The sequence below is a fragment of the Salvelinus alpinus genome, chromosome 36 (assembly GCF_045679555.1).
Source record: "Salvelinus alpinus chromosome 36, SLU_Salpinus.1, whole genome shotgun sequence".
Classification (NCBI taxonomy): Eukaryota; Metazoa; Chordata; class Actinopteri; order Salmoniformes; family Salmonidae; genus Salvelinus; species Salvelinus alpinus.
This window is the reverse complement of record NC_092121.1, coordinates 5,035,785-5,052,820: the sequence shown is the minus strand read 5'-3', so window position 1 is coordinate 5,052,820 and position 17,036 is coordinate 5,035,785. Positions and strand designations below refer to the sequence as shown.

Sequence of the window (17,036 nt, the reverse complement as noted above, 5' to 3'; positions counted from 1 at the left end):
ACCCTCATAGATATCTTCCTAACCAACTTGCCCTCCAAACACAACTCTGCTGTTTTCAACCAGGATCTCAGCGATCACTGCCTCATTTCCTGTGTCCGTAATGGGTCTGCGGTCAAACGACCACCCCTCATCACTGTCAAACGCTCCCTAAACACTTCAGCGAGCAGGCCTTTTTAATCGACCTGGCCCGAGTATCCTGGAAGGATGTTGACCTCATTCCGTCAGTAGAGGATGCCTGGTTATTCTTTAAAAGTGCTTTCCTCACCATCTTAAATAAGCAAGCCCCATTCAAAAAATGTAGTACCAGGAACAGATATAGCCCTTGGTTCACTCCAGACCTGACTGCCCTTGATCAGCACAAAAACATCCTGTGGCATACTGCATTAGCATCGAATAGCCCCTACGATATGCAACTTTTCAGGGAAGTTAGGAACCGATATACACAGACAGTTAGGAAAGCAAAGGCTAGCTTTTTCAAACATCCTGTACCACAAACTCCAAAAAGTTCTGGAGCACTGTAAAGTCCATGGAGAATAAGAGCACCTCCTCCCACCTCCCAGCTGCCCACTGCACTGAGGCTAGGAAACACTGTTACCACCGATAAATCCACGATAATTGAGAATTTCAATAAGCATTTTTCTACGGCTGGCCATGCTTTCCACCTGGCTACCCCTACCCCGGTCAACAGCCCTGCACCCCCCACAGAAACTTGCCCAAGCCTCCCCATTTCTCCTTCACCCAAATCCAGATAGCTGATGTTCTGAAAGAGCTGCAAAATCTGGATCCCTACAAATCAGCCGGGCAAGACAATCTGGACCCTCTCATTCTAAAATGATCCGCCGAAATTGTTGTAACCCCTATTACTAGCCTGTTCAACCTCCCTTTCGTATCGTCTGAGATCCCCGAAGATTGGAAAGCTGCCATGGTCTTCCCCGTCTTCAAAGGGGGAGATGCTCTAGACCCAAACTGCTACAGACCTATATCTATCCGACCCTGCCTTTCTAAGGTCTTCGAAAGCCAAGTTAACAAACAGATCACTGACCATTCTGAATCCCACCATACCTTCTCCGCTATGCAATCTGGATTCAGAGCTGGTCATGGGTGCACCTCAGCCACGCTCAAGGTCCTAAACAATATCATAACCGCCATCGATAAGAGACAATACTGTGCAGCGGTATTCATCGACCTGGCCAAGGCTTTTGACTCTGTCAACCACCACATTCTTATCGACAGACTCAATAGCCTTGGTTTCTCAAATGACTGCCTCGCCTGGTTCACCAACTACTTCTCAGACAGAGTTCAGTGTGTCAAATTGGAGGGCCTGTTGTCCGGACCTCTGGCAGTTTCTATGGGGGTGCCACAGGGTTCAATTCTCGGGCTGACTCTTTTCTCTGTATACATCAACACGCTCTTGCTGCTGGTGATTCTCTGATCCAACTCTACGCAGACGACAGCATTCTGTATACTTCTGGACCTTCTTTGGACACTGTGTTAACTAACGTCCAGACGAACTGCAATGCCATACAACTCTCCTTTCGTGGCCTCCAACTGCTCTTAAATGCAAGTAAAACTAAATGCATGCTCTTCAACCAATCGCTGCCCACACCTGCCCGCCCATCCAGCATCGCTACTCTGGACGGTTCTGACTTAGAATATGTGGACAACTACAAATACCTAGGTGTCTGGTTAATTTGAAGGGGTGTCCGCATACTTTTGTATATATAGTGTATTATGGTTAGAAAAACAAGGCCGTTCGCGACCGCCATACTATTTTAAAGAAAGGTCATCGACGGCTGCTATGGGTTCTAAAGAGTTTTAAGGAAGTTATAAAAAAAAATCGAAATAACCTCTATAATTTCCATTCTCAGACCGTTAATAAAACCTCCCAGAAAAACTTTCAAGAAACCAGAGCAAAACGTTCTCAGAACCTCCCTGCAACCTAAAAAGAAACGTTCCCATAATCGGCTAAATTTTCACTTCAGTTCACAGAATAGTTACTAAACAGTCCATTTTACCAGTCTGGAAACTTATGGGTTCGTTCCCAGAACGAATGGGAAACCACAAACTTACGTTCCCACAACTTCCAATGATCCAAATGTGCTAGCTGGGTGTAATGGGAAATAGATGAGATTTTCAGGGGTAGTCGCAGAATGGGGCTAGGTGATCTTTACATGTACCCACAGCAGCACAATGTGGGGGTGTGAGGACAATGTGCACAGCGTAGAAAAGAGTGGGGCGCTGTGAACAGTCTGGCAGAAATGGTTCGCTCCTTTTGATCCTGCAGAGTTTTCCTATTACAAAACACTGGTAATAAAATGGTAATAAATAAGGTATTATGATACTTATCTGCATTCATTCTGGAGAGTTCTTGGACAGTTTTTTTGTTGTATTCTATACCACCATCACCCCATTCCCATCGCTTGCAATACTGCCAGAAAAGCTGAATAAAAGCTAAAACTTGTTCTTGATGATATTAAGATGTTTGAAATGGCATGTTCCTCGCTTCACAACAGGTCGCACTAATCTTTTCAATGTATCAAGTGAATGTCTGTGGTCACATCCACATTCCAACCAGACATGAAAAGGGGAGCCCTTTGTCAGACAGTATATAATGGCACGTCCAATTAAACCCAAATTAGACATCATTTGAATGATGGATGGAACATGTGCCATGGCATTGCGCAATGGCGTTGGGCAATTTGGTGATATTAAAATGTTGTCCTATCCCCTAAAGTTAAAATGGCAGCGTTAAAATATTATATCCCCACATTTTTCGTAGGCGTTTTCGTAGGCGGAGTTACCGTCTCCATGTGCGCAGTTTTTTTGTTTTTTTTTAAAGCTAATGCGTTCGGAGAAAAAAGTGTGTCACTGGGGCACGAGGCACTCCGCGGGGGTCACATGGTCCCGTTTTCAGCCCCGTGCGGGCATGCATGCAGTGCGTCCTTGTTCCTTTCCTAGGGATGAGGGAGACTGAGCAAAACCAGGCCGACTTGGAAACTGCGGTTCAGACCTACACGGATAGAGCCTGTGACAGCATAAACGCTTTTCGTAATTTTTTTCACTGGCAGTGCTCACAGAGAAGTGATTCACATTACGCGGGAACTTGCTCGATAGCGGAAGCATCCTTTGGTATAGTTTATTAACCCTGGTTCTAAGTATTTTAATGAGTATTCGAACTCAAACAGATCTTTTATTATAGTTACATAATGACATCGTTATAACAGAGAATAGAGGACCTGCTTTTTGCCAAGAAGGGAAATTATCCTTTCCTAAACTGTTTTCTATTTTCACCGATATCTATATGAATGTTTTGGAGCTCAGGATGGCAACAACAGCAATGGACACAAATAACAACAATACAGGTAAATATTCAGTATTATTTTGTTGTGCGTGTGTAATGGATACCGTATTTGGGGTTAAAATGTGTTTTGCGCATTGTTTAGGCTACCTGGCTTATTGGCAGTCTGTTGAAGCTCTTTACAGTTTGTTGTTTATCAGTCCGCAATGCGTAAATCAATGATGAGTTGTATTGTATTGATGTACACCTGTCGATTAAGTAGAGACACTTTTGTATGTGATTTACGTGGCTGATGGAATCATCCTTGTGATGCACTAGATGGGATAAAGTTCAATGGTTCTCTGTACAGTTCTCCTCATGCCAAACCTCAGTGCATGACTGACGAGGCTTGAAGTAGGCCTATTCCTCATACAGTGTGTATTTTGAATTCACTGACGACTGTGTGTTATCATTACTGTAGCCTATACATTTTACCCCAACCGTTCGACATAACTGTCATTGTCAAGGTCGAATTACTGGAAGAAATTAAGAAATGTTGTATCAAGAAGTATTTAAAACACAATACATTGTTTGAGGTGTACGTGTGGTAGGTAGAACATCATGTGTTAAGACACAATGCTCAAAAATAGTTCGAGGGGAAGTAGGTCATGTCAGGTGGACGGATATCTCTTTGATGCAGACATCCGCGCAAGTTTTTGCCCAATTCACATGGCCCGCCAAGCTAGCCATGTGCGTTTTGTTTTCATTCACTGTTCTCCACCAATCTCCATCGGTATAGAGAGCAAGCTCATTACATAATTGCTCGTCAGAGTCCCATGGGTGACGCAGTCTTGGATGCCATGTGTGCACTGCTATTGGATAGCTGGCGGGTGTAATTCTTGCGATTCGATCCGGACATCATTCAGTCACGTGTTATATTGAAAAGTGGGACACGAACATTTATGTAAGGCATAATGTTTTGTTTCTGACATAATTACACAGGCATAACCAAATACTTGCAGGGTGATTGGGACATTCCCTTTCGTTATCTAAGATGTCCAAAATATTGGGTTTACCTTTATTATATTATTATTAGGGCAAGGCGATAGTAGGTCTAATAAAGCATTTAATGGTTCATTCATTTGAATATAGGTTCAGAGTAAATACATTTGCAATACATAAAATTACATTGTACAACTACAACATAGCAAAGTGAAAATATAGATAGATACCAAGCTTTTCGGTTATATTCAGCAAGTATATTGTAAATTACATGAGAATATCTTGTGGGAATTGGCTGTCTATTGGATACCATGGATCGCGCTTAGCGGGAGGGAACGTGAGGCTGTCCTGGAAACAGTTGGTGTGTTCTATGGGCGTGTATTGCACAGCCAGTCAGGTTGCCAGTCTTTTTTTTTTTTTTGGTTGCCAGTCTCGTTGAATAACCTGAAGTTGGAAGCGCGCACGTTGAGTAAGGGCGTGACTAGAATGTACTCCAACCAGCCTGCTCTAGTGCTGCTCCTCGAGCAACACAAGTATGCAGCCGAGCCTGTTTTCATTCTATGGCTCTCCCATGCATAGCTTTCGATGTATTATTATATTTCTTTCAAATACTTCACTCTGAATGTATGTTTACTCACTAAGACTAATTCAATATTCATAGCTATATCTATTAATGTGTTTTCCTCATTTCACATTGACTGTACAAGTGTTGGTTTAAATGGCAGGTCATTGATTTTGACACAAAAGCAATCTTACTTTTCACTCACTGATTGGTTATTGTGGGTAATACATTTTTCAGAGATTGAAAGACAGGAGGTGGAAGACAGAGCAAAAGGGAGTGAAAACATGAGTTGGAGAGAGAGGGAGGAGCCGTAATACTGTAGAAATATGCAGGACAAGGAAGTACACTTGTTGTGGATGTTGTGGTAATACTGTAGAAATATGCAGGACAAGGAAGTACACTTGTTGTGGATGTTGTGGTGACACCTGACACAGTGACCCTATAAGACCTTATGTTCCTTTCCACAGTGAAATATGTTTCTCCTCCAGGGCTGCCTGGCTTGCTGGATTCTTAGATTGGAATGTCTCAAAAAAGAACAGAACAGGACAGACAAACGTTCTCTCACTGTTTTTTCAATCAGGAAATTGGAATTCATCCTGTGTCAGGCTCACAGAACCGTAGTATGGAGTTTGGTTTTGTTAAGCACAAAACAATGATCCCATCCTTCAATAGTCCCCACCCAAACATACAGTAGGTGGGCAGCTTGCCATCAATGCAGGGAAATTAAATCATAAAGACGGTTTTCAAGGGCATCATCAATTGAAGCCTCAACAACACCAATAAAATGTATTGCAAAGGTATCAAAGACTCCTTAAAACAACACATTATCGACTCACAACAACACATCATCTCCTCACAACAACACAATACAGTTGATCTGGTATTAGAGCACAGGTTAATTGGAGTCAACAGGAAGTGCAGAAAGTCTTGGGCATATGCTTTGTAGGTTCGGGTTTCGGCAGGGACGCTGTTAGTGGCAAAGGGCTGGGCACACCATTTGGCATTTAAAAAGCGATTAGCCATTCCCGGTAGCCTTGTGCGTGGCACCCCCCGGCGACCGGGCACGAGTTGGTGTGTGGGTGGCCAGCTGTGGCGAAACGTGATCCTTGGACGGAACTTGTGAGAATTAGCCTTCACAGCGGGAGAAACCGAGACAGCTGGATTAGAACAAGCGGGAGGGAGAAAGAGAATGAAAGTGAGAGAGGGTGAAGAGAAACAGAGTATGAGCAAGATAGAGTACAGAGGGGAGGGGGTGTGGTGAGAGAAGAACAGGGAGTTTCAAGGAGAGCGAAAAGGGAGAGTTGGAGAGAAAGGGAAGTAGGGCAAGTGAAAGTTGTCAGGAGAGTTCCAACAAAGAGAGAGAGAGAGAGCACAAGAGTATCTAAATCCACTCGTGTGGGTGGCTATGTCTGGCCAATGAGACTGCAAAACAGCAATAGCACAGTCTGTGCTATTGGGCAGCATCCAAAAAGAACGTGCTCATTCTCCATGCTGCAATAGCTTCTTCCATAATGTAAATAATGTTCTGTAGGTGATGCTGGCTCACGTGGCACAACAATTTGCCCTTATGGCTTCCTGTAAATGTACTCTGTGGTCAGGGCTTCTGTTTTGGTAAGAGGGGTGACCTCTGAGCTAGAAAAATAAACGGAAAGCCAGTCAGGGCAGCCATTCCTGCCAACATTTCCTGGAAAGCAATGTTCTTTTCCAGTCACTTGTCTTCTTGGACTCTCCCCAGCCACCCTGTTGCTATGGTTATCCTAACATTGCCACAGTTTCCTTGCATAACTGTCCTGGGTAGCTAAGGGAACATTTGGAATGTACAGAATGATACAAAGTTGCAGCCGCCCCCTCGTTCTTTTGTCAGTGAACATGAATGGGCGCAATATCAATCCTAACCAGTACTTGTCCTCTCTTGAACCCTCTTCCTCTTTACCTCCTCTGTTTTAGTTTCCATCAGTCCTCACTGTCAGTTGACTGATGTCCAATGGTTAGCGAGTCAAAGAACGGAGCACCAAATGTGACAAATCAAATGATCTCACTGTTTTTATACCATGCATCCATTCTAACAAGTTGTCCTCTCGCTTTTTATTTTGTCCACCAGGGGGCGTAATCTCCTACATCGGCTCCAGTGGCTGCTCACCAAATCACACCAGCCTGGTGTCTATGTACAGCGAGAACTCCTTCGGAGCCTCCTTCCCTCCCTCCCCCAATGGTTCCCAGAGCTTCTCCAATGCCTACTCCGGCAGCGGCAGCTCCAGCTCCTCCAATGGTGATGATGGCAACTCCTCTTCCGGCTCCGGAGGGTCCCCAAGGCCTAGGGGTCGTAATGACAGCAGCATCTCTCGCTGCTCCACCAGCAAGTCCGTGGCAAGCCTTACCAGTGAGTAGACCCCCTTACCAGAACCCCAATCCTTTATATGACTCCAGATTGTGCACCCCTATCTGTCACTGCTGGAACTGCAGCTTTAAGTGTTTTTGGAATTTGGACTCATTGTCGGTTCTACTCTTTATGTTTGTAACAGAACTGAATGGGATGGTGCTGCTGTGTAAAGTGTGTGGAGACGTCGCCTCAGGCTTCCACTATGGCGTCCATGCCTGTGAGGGCTGCAAGGGATTCTTCCGACGCAGTATCCAGCAGAACATCCAGTACAAAAAGTGCCTGAAGAACGAGACCTGCACCATCATGAGGATTAACCGCAACCGCTGCCAGCAGTGCCGCTTCAAAAAGTGTCTGTCCGTGGGCATGTCCCGCGATGGTAAGCACAGCTTCACAGGCTAAAACATGACACATATAGCCACAAAAGGTCTAGTAGATCTGTTACACTCTCATCCCTGTTAGGACTGTTGACTCCACGTGTCTCTTTCTCTCTCCCCAGCTGTTCGCTTTGGCAGAATACCTAAGCGTGAGAAGCAGCGCATGCTCGCAGAGATGCAGAGCGCTATGAACAACATGAACAACATGAACAACGAGTTCCAGCTGGCCAGCCTGACCCACAACTGTCCCCCTTCTCCCACTTCCTCCTCTCCCTGCCCGGGTCTGACTGTGGCACCCCAGCCTCAGGCCCTGCCTTTTGCCCCTTCCCCTGCACAAGCCCCTACTTCCCTTCTGCCCCCACCATCCACCCAAAGCCCGCCACTGTTGGCCAGCTCTCCACCCCTGTGCCCCAGCCCTGGGGTGGACTGCACCATAACGGCCATTTCCCGGGCGCACCGTGAGACCTTCGTCTACGCCCACGACAAGCTGGGCGAGTCCACGAGACAGCATAACGGAGAGGTGGACAACTGGGGCTCCAGCTACTGCCCTGCTGGCTACCATCAGAACGGCCTCAACACAATCTACCACCACAACAACAACGTGGCCCTCCAGCACCATGGCTTCCAGGCCATGTCTGACAGACATCACCAGAACAATGGCAAGCAGTTCCACAACAGCAACCTGTTCGGGAGCCACCAAGGCATTGAGACCAGCAGCGTTCCCCAGGAGAAGAACTTCCCATGGAAAAACCACAAGGACATTGTGCTGGTGAGTCACTGAACAGTGTAGCAACATTGAAAAGATCTTGACGTCAAAGATTGTCAATAATAGTGGCAGGTAGTCATAGCATATAGGAAAATGCTGATTACGATTCTCCTCGCTCTTCCAGGCATGTCCAATGAACATGTGCCCCCAAGACGAACCCAACAAGACCCCTCAGGAGATCTGGGAGGACTTCTCGCTCAGCTTCACGCCGGCTGTGCGCGAGGTGGTGGAGTTCGCCAAGCACATTCCAGGGTTCAGTGCACTCTCCGAGAACGACCAAGTCACCCTGCTCAAGGCCGGCACCTTTGAGGTAGGCATCCGTGAAATGTGTGCAAACACAGATATGCAAAGAAACTTCACACAGGGATAAACAAAAAATACTCACAACTTGAGAAGATACAATGACTCACCACTCACTTACTTTTCCCTTTCTTCTGTTACAGGTCTTGATGGTGCGCTTTGCCTCCCTCTTCAACGTGAAGGAGCAGACTGTCACCTTTATCTCTGGTGCCACCTACAGCCTGGAGGCCCTGAAGGGCATGGGTATGGGAGGCCTGCTAGACACCATGTTTGAATTCAGTGAGAAACTCAACTCCCTGGAGCTCACGGCCGAGGAGCTGGGTCTCTTCACCGCTGTAGTGCTAGTGTCTGCAGGTAAGAACAATGAGAAGCCTTATTACTTTAACAACCTATCTAAGCAGCCAGAGCGAAAGTACTGTAGTTCTCCTGCCAGTAAATCACCATGACCAATGTTCCCTCTAAGCTGCACGCAGGTGCGCAGCTCCACCGGGACTGCCCCGCAGAACAAATAACAGCCCGCGCAGAGAAGCACGAGATTGAACTTCACTCAACTTTCTGGAGTTTTCCCCGTTAGTTAACACTATCAACGTTTCCATTTACCGTGGGAATTGTGATCGAATTAACGCAATATCAAATCAAATCAAACCAAACTTTATTTGTCACATGCGCCGAATACAACAAGTGTAGACTTTACCGTGAAATGCTTACTTTACAAGCCCTTAACCAACAGTGCAGTTCAGGAAGAGTTAAGAAAATACCAAGTAGACTAAAATAAAAAGTAATAATAAAAAGTAACACAATAAGAATAACAATAACGAGGCTATATACAGGGGGCACCGGTACCGAGTCAGTGTGCGGGGGTTTCAGGTTAGTTGAGGTAATTTGTACATGTAGGTGGGGGTGAAGTGGCTCTGCATAGATCATAAATAGCGAGTAGCAGCAGTGTACAAAAGGGAGGTTCAAAGTAAATTGTCCAGGGGTGATTTTATTAATTGTTCAGCAGTCTCATGGCTTGAGGGTAGAAGCTGTTGAGGAGCCTTTTGGTCCTAGACTTGGCGCTCCGGTACTGCTTGCCGTGCGGTAGCAGAGAAAACAGTCTATAACTTGGGTGACTGGAGTCTCTGACAATTTTATGGGCTTTCCTCTGACACCGCCTATTATATAGGTCCTGGATGGCAGGGAGCTTGGCCCCAGTGATGTACTGGGTCGTTTGCACTACCCTCTGTAGCGCCTTACGGTCAGATGCCGAGCAGTTACCATACTAGGTGGTGATGCAACCGGTCAGGATGCTCTCAATGGTGAAGCTGTAGAACCTTTTGAGGATCTGGGGACACATGCCAAATCGTTTCAGTCTCCTGAGGGGGAAAAGGTTTTGTCGTGCCCTCTTCACGACTATCTTGGTATGTTTGGACCATGATAGTTCATTTGTGATGTGGACACCAAGGAACTTGAAACTCTCGACCCGCTCCACTACAGCCCCGTCGATGTTCGGCCCGCCTTTTCCTGTAGTCCACGATCAGCTCCTTTGTCTTGCTCACATTGTGGTTGTTGTCCTGGCACCACACTGCCAGTTCTCTGACCTCCTCCCTATAGGCCGTCTCATCATTGTCGGTGATCAGGCCTACCACTGTTGTGTTGTCAGCAAACTTAATGATGGTGTTGGAGTCGTGTTTGGCCACGCAGTCGTGGGTGAACAGGGAATACAGGAGGGGACTAAGTACACACCCCTGAGAGGCCCCAGTGTTAAGGATCAGCGTGGCAGACGTGTTGTTGCCTACTCTTACAACCTGGGGGTGGCCCGTCAGGAAGTCCAGGATTCAGTTGTACTTTAAATGCAACATACCGAAACAAAACAAACTATGCAAGATATTTTGTTGTAGGCAGAACGCATCGGAGTAGGATTCTATTGTGTTGACACGTACGACTCAGCCCATACTCTACACAGACCGGTACGGCATAACCAATCAGAGCTGCTGTAGGCCTATATGCAAATATTGCCATATATGGATCTGTGGCATTCACTTTGAACTGGACTGTGTTTACAGCATGAGCGGTCATGAGTAGATTCACTTGTTTTGAGATCAAAGCAAGAGATGCATGCAGCCACGTGTGTACACTTGTTCATATCCTTTGATAGTTATTGAGTTATTAGCCAAGTTATAGATCATTTGTATTAAGCAATGGGGGAGTGATTGAGCACAAAACGTGAATATTTCTAGACATCTTTGAAAAGGGAGTTGGATAAGAGCTTTTTTGTGTCTTAAAGGGGCAGTGTTGTATTTTGAGAGAGTCTTAGATAAGCCAATAGGCAGTAGCATCATTTGTCTGATTCACTGTAATATTTTGTAAAGTGGTTTCATCGAACAACACAACATTTTCAGTCAAGCCCTGCATGTTTTTTCAAAAGTCTAATGGAATGTATGCCTACTTTGAACACCACACATTGGCTGCTACTTTTGGCTGAATGATAGAACAGCCATTTCCATGTTAAAATGTTATGGAATGCATTTTTCCATTGTTTTTGATGGTAGGCCAATCTGGTAGGCCTACATTATGATCAAATAGCCACAGTAGCCTACTTGACCACTGTCTGAAACTGTTACTTAAAGTGAGTACAGCCTCAGCGTTCACAGGAAGTTGCACCGAATTTCCACAATGTTCAAGTTTGCGCTCAGCAGACCTGACATTTGCTTAGTGCCGGAAAAAATTATGGTGAACATTGACGATGACACTTGAAACGTAAAAAAATCACGCACTATTATGGCATAGTAATGGTCTGTACTAAAGTGTAAAGTAGTCTAACGGTGCTCTCTTTCTTCTCTGTCCTCTTTCAGATCGCTCAGGCATCGAGAACATTAACTCAGTGGACCTGCTTCAGGAGTCTCTGATCAGAGCACTGCGTGCCCTGGTCAGCAAGAGCGACCCCTGTGACGCCTCTCGCTTCACCAAGCTGCTGCTCAAGATGCCCGACCTGCGCACACTCAACAACATGCACTCAGAGAAGCTGCTGTCCTTCCGCATCGACGCATAAGAATGTCACCACTGATGACAAGAAAACCCGTCTGGACTCGTCGCTCATCTCTACCTCACAGACAGTGGTGGTTGGGCGGCTAAGGGGCAGGGGCAAGTTGGGGGAGGTGACGGGGGGGGATCTGATTCGGCCTGCTCGCTTGCCCCCTTCAGGGACACCCGCCCACCTCCGAGTTGACTGATATGTGCGCTTCAGCCAATAACATGGCCAAGAGACAGTGACTGACAACTGATAGGGGTAAGGCCAATAGAACCATGGAGAGGAGGGAAACAAATCCCTCTACATAAATTATTTTGGGTGGAGGTTGGGGTGGTCGCAGCTCAAAACTTCCCAGAACAAGTGCCCCCTCTACACCAGCCGGTCTGAGGGGGCCAGAGACCACTTGTCGGTTGAGGTGAACCAAAAGCAGCATGGGGCTTTTCTACCCCACATGTCCAGCTAGGCCTGATTCCTTCCAAGAGGCTGCTAGATGCATATTAAAACCATCTGCTCTCTGTTTTATCATGACTAAATAATTAGTAAAATATATGCAGTGTTGTATACTTTATTCATACTGCAAACTGAGTTTGTACAAATGTGTAAATATCTAGCTACAAACATCAATAGGCCTACTTGAAATGTTTGAAAAATGTGTATAATATATATTTTTTTGTTAAGATAAAATGCTTTAAGGTGCAAAGTTATAAATGTGGGTACAAATGTATAAAATTCAATTTGAGTGTATGCGTATGAAAAACAATATCCAGACTTGTATTTCAAAAATGTTTTATGTAATGAAGGAATTATATATATAAAAATACTTGCTTGAATTCCTTTGTGTGATCTTTTTCTGTAGTACCAATCTTGTTATTCCACTTCTGTCTGGGACTGGGTTGGAGAGACATCACCGAGCATTTAGAGGGCTGTGCTATGTATCAGTCAGCCACACGTCACAACACTCACTTAGGATGCTGACAACACTAAAGTGGGAATAACAGTTCGTACTGACCAATGACCAAGGCTACACATTTTCTTGGATTAGGTCTTAGTTATGGAATCCATTTATAGTTTGAGTAACCCAGTCCACGTTGACCATGAGATGAACTTATTTGAAAGGACATGCTGACAGTAATAATAGCCCCTTCAATAGTAACAGATTATTGCTGTAGCTCATGGTCTTGTCTATAATTCTTGAAGGGTAGTGGGGTATCTTCTGTTGAGTGGCGCAGCGGTCTAAGGCACTACATCTCAGAGCAAGAGGTGTCACTACAGTCCCTGGTTCGAATCCAGGCTGTATCATATCCGGCCGTGATTGGGAGTTCCATAAGGCGGTGCACAATTGGCCCAGTGTCACTGGGGTAGGCCGTCATTGTAAATATTAACTTGTTCTTGTGAGTGTCAGCTCTAAGTGACAGTGTTGGGCCAAAAAGCATGTTCTCTTCAGAAAACCAAAATGTAATGTACTTTCATAGAACACACTACAAGCAGGTATAAATCTTACCCATTTATAAAACCACTCAAAATATTTCTCATGTTTCTGTTTTGTTTTCGCACCCCGTCGTCATGACAACTCGGCTGAAAAACATTTTAAAAAAAATTAAAAGTAAGACGATGATTTGGTTTGCAAAAGTCAATGAACTACAGTCCTGGAGACACTTTTTAGGTTAGAAACTGTATTATGTAATAAATATGTATGGGTAGGACCATTTCCATGGACGCAGGGTTCTTCATTAATGAGAGCAATTTGTAATTTACTGTATGCATTTGTGCATTTGGAAAGTAGTCAAACCCCTTGACTTCTTCCACATTTTTGTTACAGCCTTATTCAAAAATGGATTAAATAGTTTTTTCTTCTTCATCAATCTACACACAATACCCCATAATGACAAAGCAAAAACAGGTTTTCAGAGATTTTTTGCAAATGTATAAAACCCAAAAAACTGAAATATCACATTTACATTAGTATTCAGACCCTTTACTCAGTACTTTGTTGAAGCACCTTTGGCAGCGATTACAGCCTCGAGTCTTCTTGGGTATGATGCTACAAGCTTGGCACACCTGTATTTAGGGAGTATCTCCCATTCTTCTCTGAAGATCCTCTGAAGCTCTGTCAGGTTGGATGGGGAGCGTCGCTGCACAGCTATTTTCAGGTCTCTCCAGAGATGTTGGATCGGGTTCAAGTCCGGGCTCCGGCTGGGTCACTCAAGGACATTCAGAGACTTGTCCCAAAGCCACCCCTGCGTTGTCTTGGTTGAGGGCTTAGGGTCGCTGTCCTGTTGTAAGGTGAACCTTCACACCAATCTGAGGTCCTGAGCACTCTGTAGAATGTTTTCATCAAGGATCTCTCTGAACTTTGCTCCGTTCATCTTTCCCTCGATCCTGACTAGTCTCCCAGTCCCTGCCGCTGAAAAATATCCCCACAGCATGATGCTGCCACCACCATGCTTCACCGTAGGGATGGTGCCAGGTTTTCTCCAGACGTGATGCTTGGCATTCAGGCCAAAGAGTTCAATCTTGGTTTCACCAGAGCAGAGAATCTTTTCTCATGGTCTGAGAGTCCTTTAGGTGCCTTTTGGCAAACTTCAATCGGGCTGTCATGTGCCTTTTACTGAGGAGTGGCTTACATCTGGCCACTCTACCATAAAGGCCTGATTGGTGGAGTGCTGCAGAGATGGTTGTCCTTCTGGAAGGTTCTCCCATCTACCACAGGGGAACTCTGAAGCTCTGTCAGAGTGACCATCGGTTTCTTGGTCACCTCCCTGACCAAGGCTCTTCTCCCCCAATTGCTCAGTTTGGCCGGGTGGCCAGCTCTAGGAAGAGTCTGTTGTTCCAAATTTCTTCCAAAAACAGCGTGTTTTTGGGGACCTACAATGCTGGAGAAACGTTTTGGTACCCTTCCCCAGATCTGTGCCTCGACGCAATCCTGTCTCAGAGCTCTACGGACAATTCCTTCGACCTCATGGCTTGGTTTTTGCTCTGACATATATTGTCAACTGTTTGACTTTATATAGACAGGTGTGTGACTTTCCAAATCAAACTGAATTTACCACAGGTGTACTCCAATCAAGTTGTAGAAACATCAAGGATGATCAATGGAAACAGGATGTACAGTTGAAGTCAGAGGTTTATATACACTGAGATTGGAGTCATTAAAACTAGTTTTTCAACCACTCCACAAATTTCTTGTTAACAAACTATAGTTTTGGCAAGTTGGTTAGTATATCTACTTTGTGCATGACACAAGTAATTTTTCCAACAATTGTTTACAGACAGATTATTTCACAAATAATTCACTGTATCACAATTCCAGTGGGTCAGAAGTTTACATATTCTAAGTAGACTGTGCCTTTACACAGCTCCAGAAAATGATGTCATGGCTTTAGAAGCTTCTGATAGGCTAATTGACATTATTTGAGTCAATTGGAGGTGTACCTGTGCACGTTTTTCAAGGCCTACCTTCCAACTCAGTGCCTCTTTGCTTGACATCATGGGAAAATCTAAAGAAATAAGCCAAGACCTCAGAAAGAAAATTGTGGACCTCCACAAGTCTGGTTCATCCTTGGGAGCAATTTCCAAATGCCTGAAGGTACCACGTTCATCTGTACAAACAAAAGTATGCAAGTATAAACACCATATGACCACGCAGCCGTCATACCGCTCCGGAAGGAGACGCGTTCTCTCTCCTAGAGATGAACGTACTTTGGTGCAAAAAGCGCAAATCAATCCCAGAACAACAGCAAAGGACCTTGTGAAGATTCTGGAGGAAACAAGTACAAAAGTATCTATATACACAGTTAAACGAGTCCTATCTCGACATAACCTGAAAGGACGCTCAGCAAGGAAGAAGCCACTGCTCTAAAACCGCCATAAAAAAGCCAGACTACGGTTTGCAACTGCACATGGGGACAAAGATCGTACTTTTTGTAGAAATGTCCTCTGGTCTGATGAAACAAAAATAGAACTGTTTGGCCATAATGACCATCGTTATGTTTGGAGGAAAAATGGGGAGGCTTGCAAGCCGAAGAACACCATCCCAACCGTGAAGCACGGGGTGGCAGCATCATGTTGTGGGGGTGCTTTGCTGCAGTAGGGACTGGTGCACTTCACAAAATAGATGGCATCATGAGGTAGGAATATTATGTGGATATATTGAAGCAACATCTCAAGACATCAGTCAGGAAGTTAAAGCTTGGTCGCAAATGGGTCTTCCAAATGGACAATGATCTCAAGCATACTTCCAAAGATGTGGCAAAATGGCTTAAGGACAACAAAGTCAAGATATTGGAGGGGCCATCACAAAGCCCTGACATCAATCCTATCGAAAATTTGTCTCCAGAACTGAAAAGGTGTGTGCGAGCAAGGAGGCCTACAAACCTGACTCAGTTACAACAGCTCTGCCAGGAGGAATGGGCCAAAAATTCACCCAACTTATTGTGGGAAGCTTGTGGAATGCTACCTGAAACATTTGACCCAGGTTAAACAATTTAAAGGAAATGCTACCAAATAATAATTGAGTGCATGTTAACTTCTGACCCACGGGGAATGTGATGAAAGAAATAAAAGCTGAAATAAATAATTCTCTCTACTATTATTCTGACATTTCACATTCTTAAAATAAAAGTGGTGTTCCTAACTGACCTAAGACAGGGAATTTTTACTCGGATTAAATGTCAGGAATTGTGAAAAACTGAGTTTAAATGTATTTGGCTAAGGTGTATGTAAACTTCCGACTTCAACTGTACCTGAGTAACAATTTTAGTCTCATAGCAAATGGTCTGAATACCTATGTAAATAAGGTGCACACTGGATATCTGTTTTTGCTTTGTCATTATTGGGTATTGTGTGTGTAGATTGATGTTTTTGTTTATCCATTTTAGAATAAGGCTGTAACGTAACAAAATGTGGAAAAAGTCAAGGGGTCTGAATACTTTCCGAATGCACTATAACATAAACAACAAGTGTACAACAGTCTGTGTAAAACTGCCCTAGGGAAAGCCAGGGAGCTCCCAGTCATTAGAAACAGGAGACAAAAACAAAGTAGGACTGATGCTGTTTGATGAGACTACTGTATCACATTGAAGACAGAAAAACAAGATCCCTTTCACTTGCGTCCACAGTGGAGTGGAATCTGATCTATGAAGAGGATTATCAAACCACCCTACCCCTCAACCGCAAAGCGAGGAGAATGTAACCTAATAGCTGCGGAAGCTGCTGCCTCATGGATCAGAAGTGGGTCAAACGGTCCGCATAACCAACTTTTCACATCTCCGACATTGGCCCCGCCTCCTGCATCCCAGGGAGCAAATTGAAATGCAGCTGGTGAGGAGCAGTGTTGGAAAAAGTACCCAATTGTCATACTTGAGTA

At 44.8% G+C, this 17,036-nt stretch overlaps 1 protein-coding gene across 1 annotated transcript; it reads left to right on the top strand.

The window, feature by feature from the left end:
- The first annotated feature begins 2,945 nt into the window (after positions 1-2,945).
- On the top strand, positions 2,946-12,501 carry LOC139564974 (nuclear receptor subfamily 1 group D member 1-like). The gene is made up of 7 exons (XM_071384928.1): positions 2,946-3,362; positions 6,943-7,221; positions 7,364-7,597; positions 7,718-8,364; positions 8,486-8,671; positions 8,805-9,015; positions 11,496-12,501. Exons 1-7 carry the CDS (start codon positions 3,302-3,304, stop codon positions 11,690-11,692), a joined length of 1,815 nt encoding a protein of 604 aa, XP_071241029.1. The 5' UTR covers positions 2,946-3,301; the 3' UTR covers positions 11,693-12,501.
- The last annotated feature ends 4,535 nt before the right edge of the window (positions 12,502-17,036 follow it).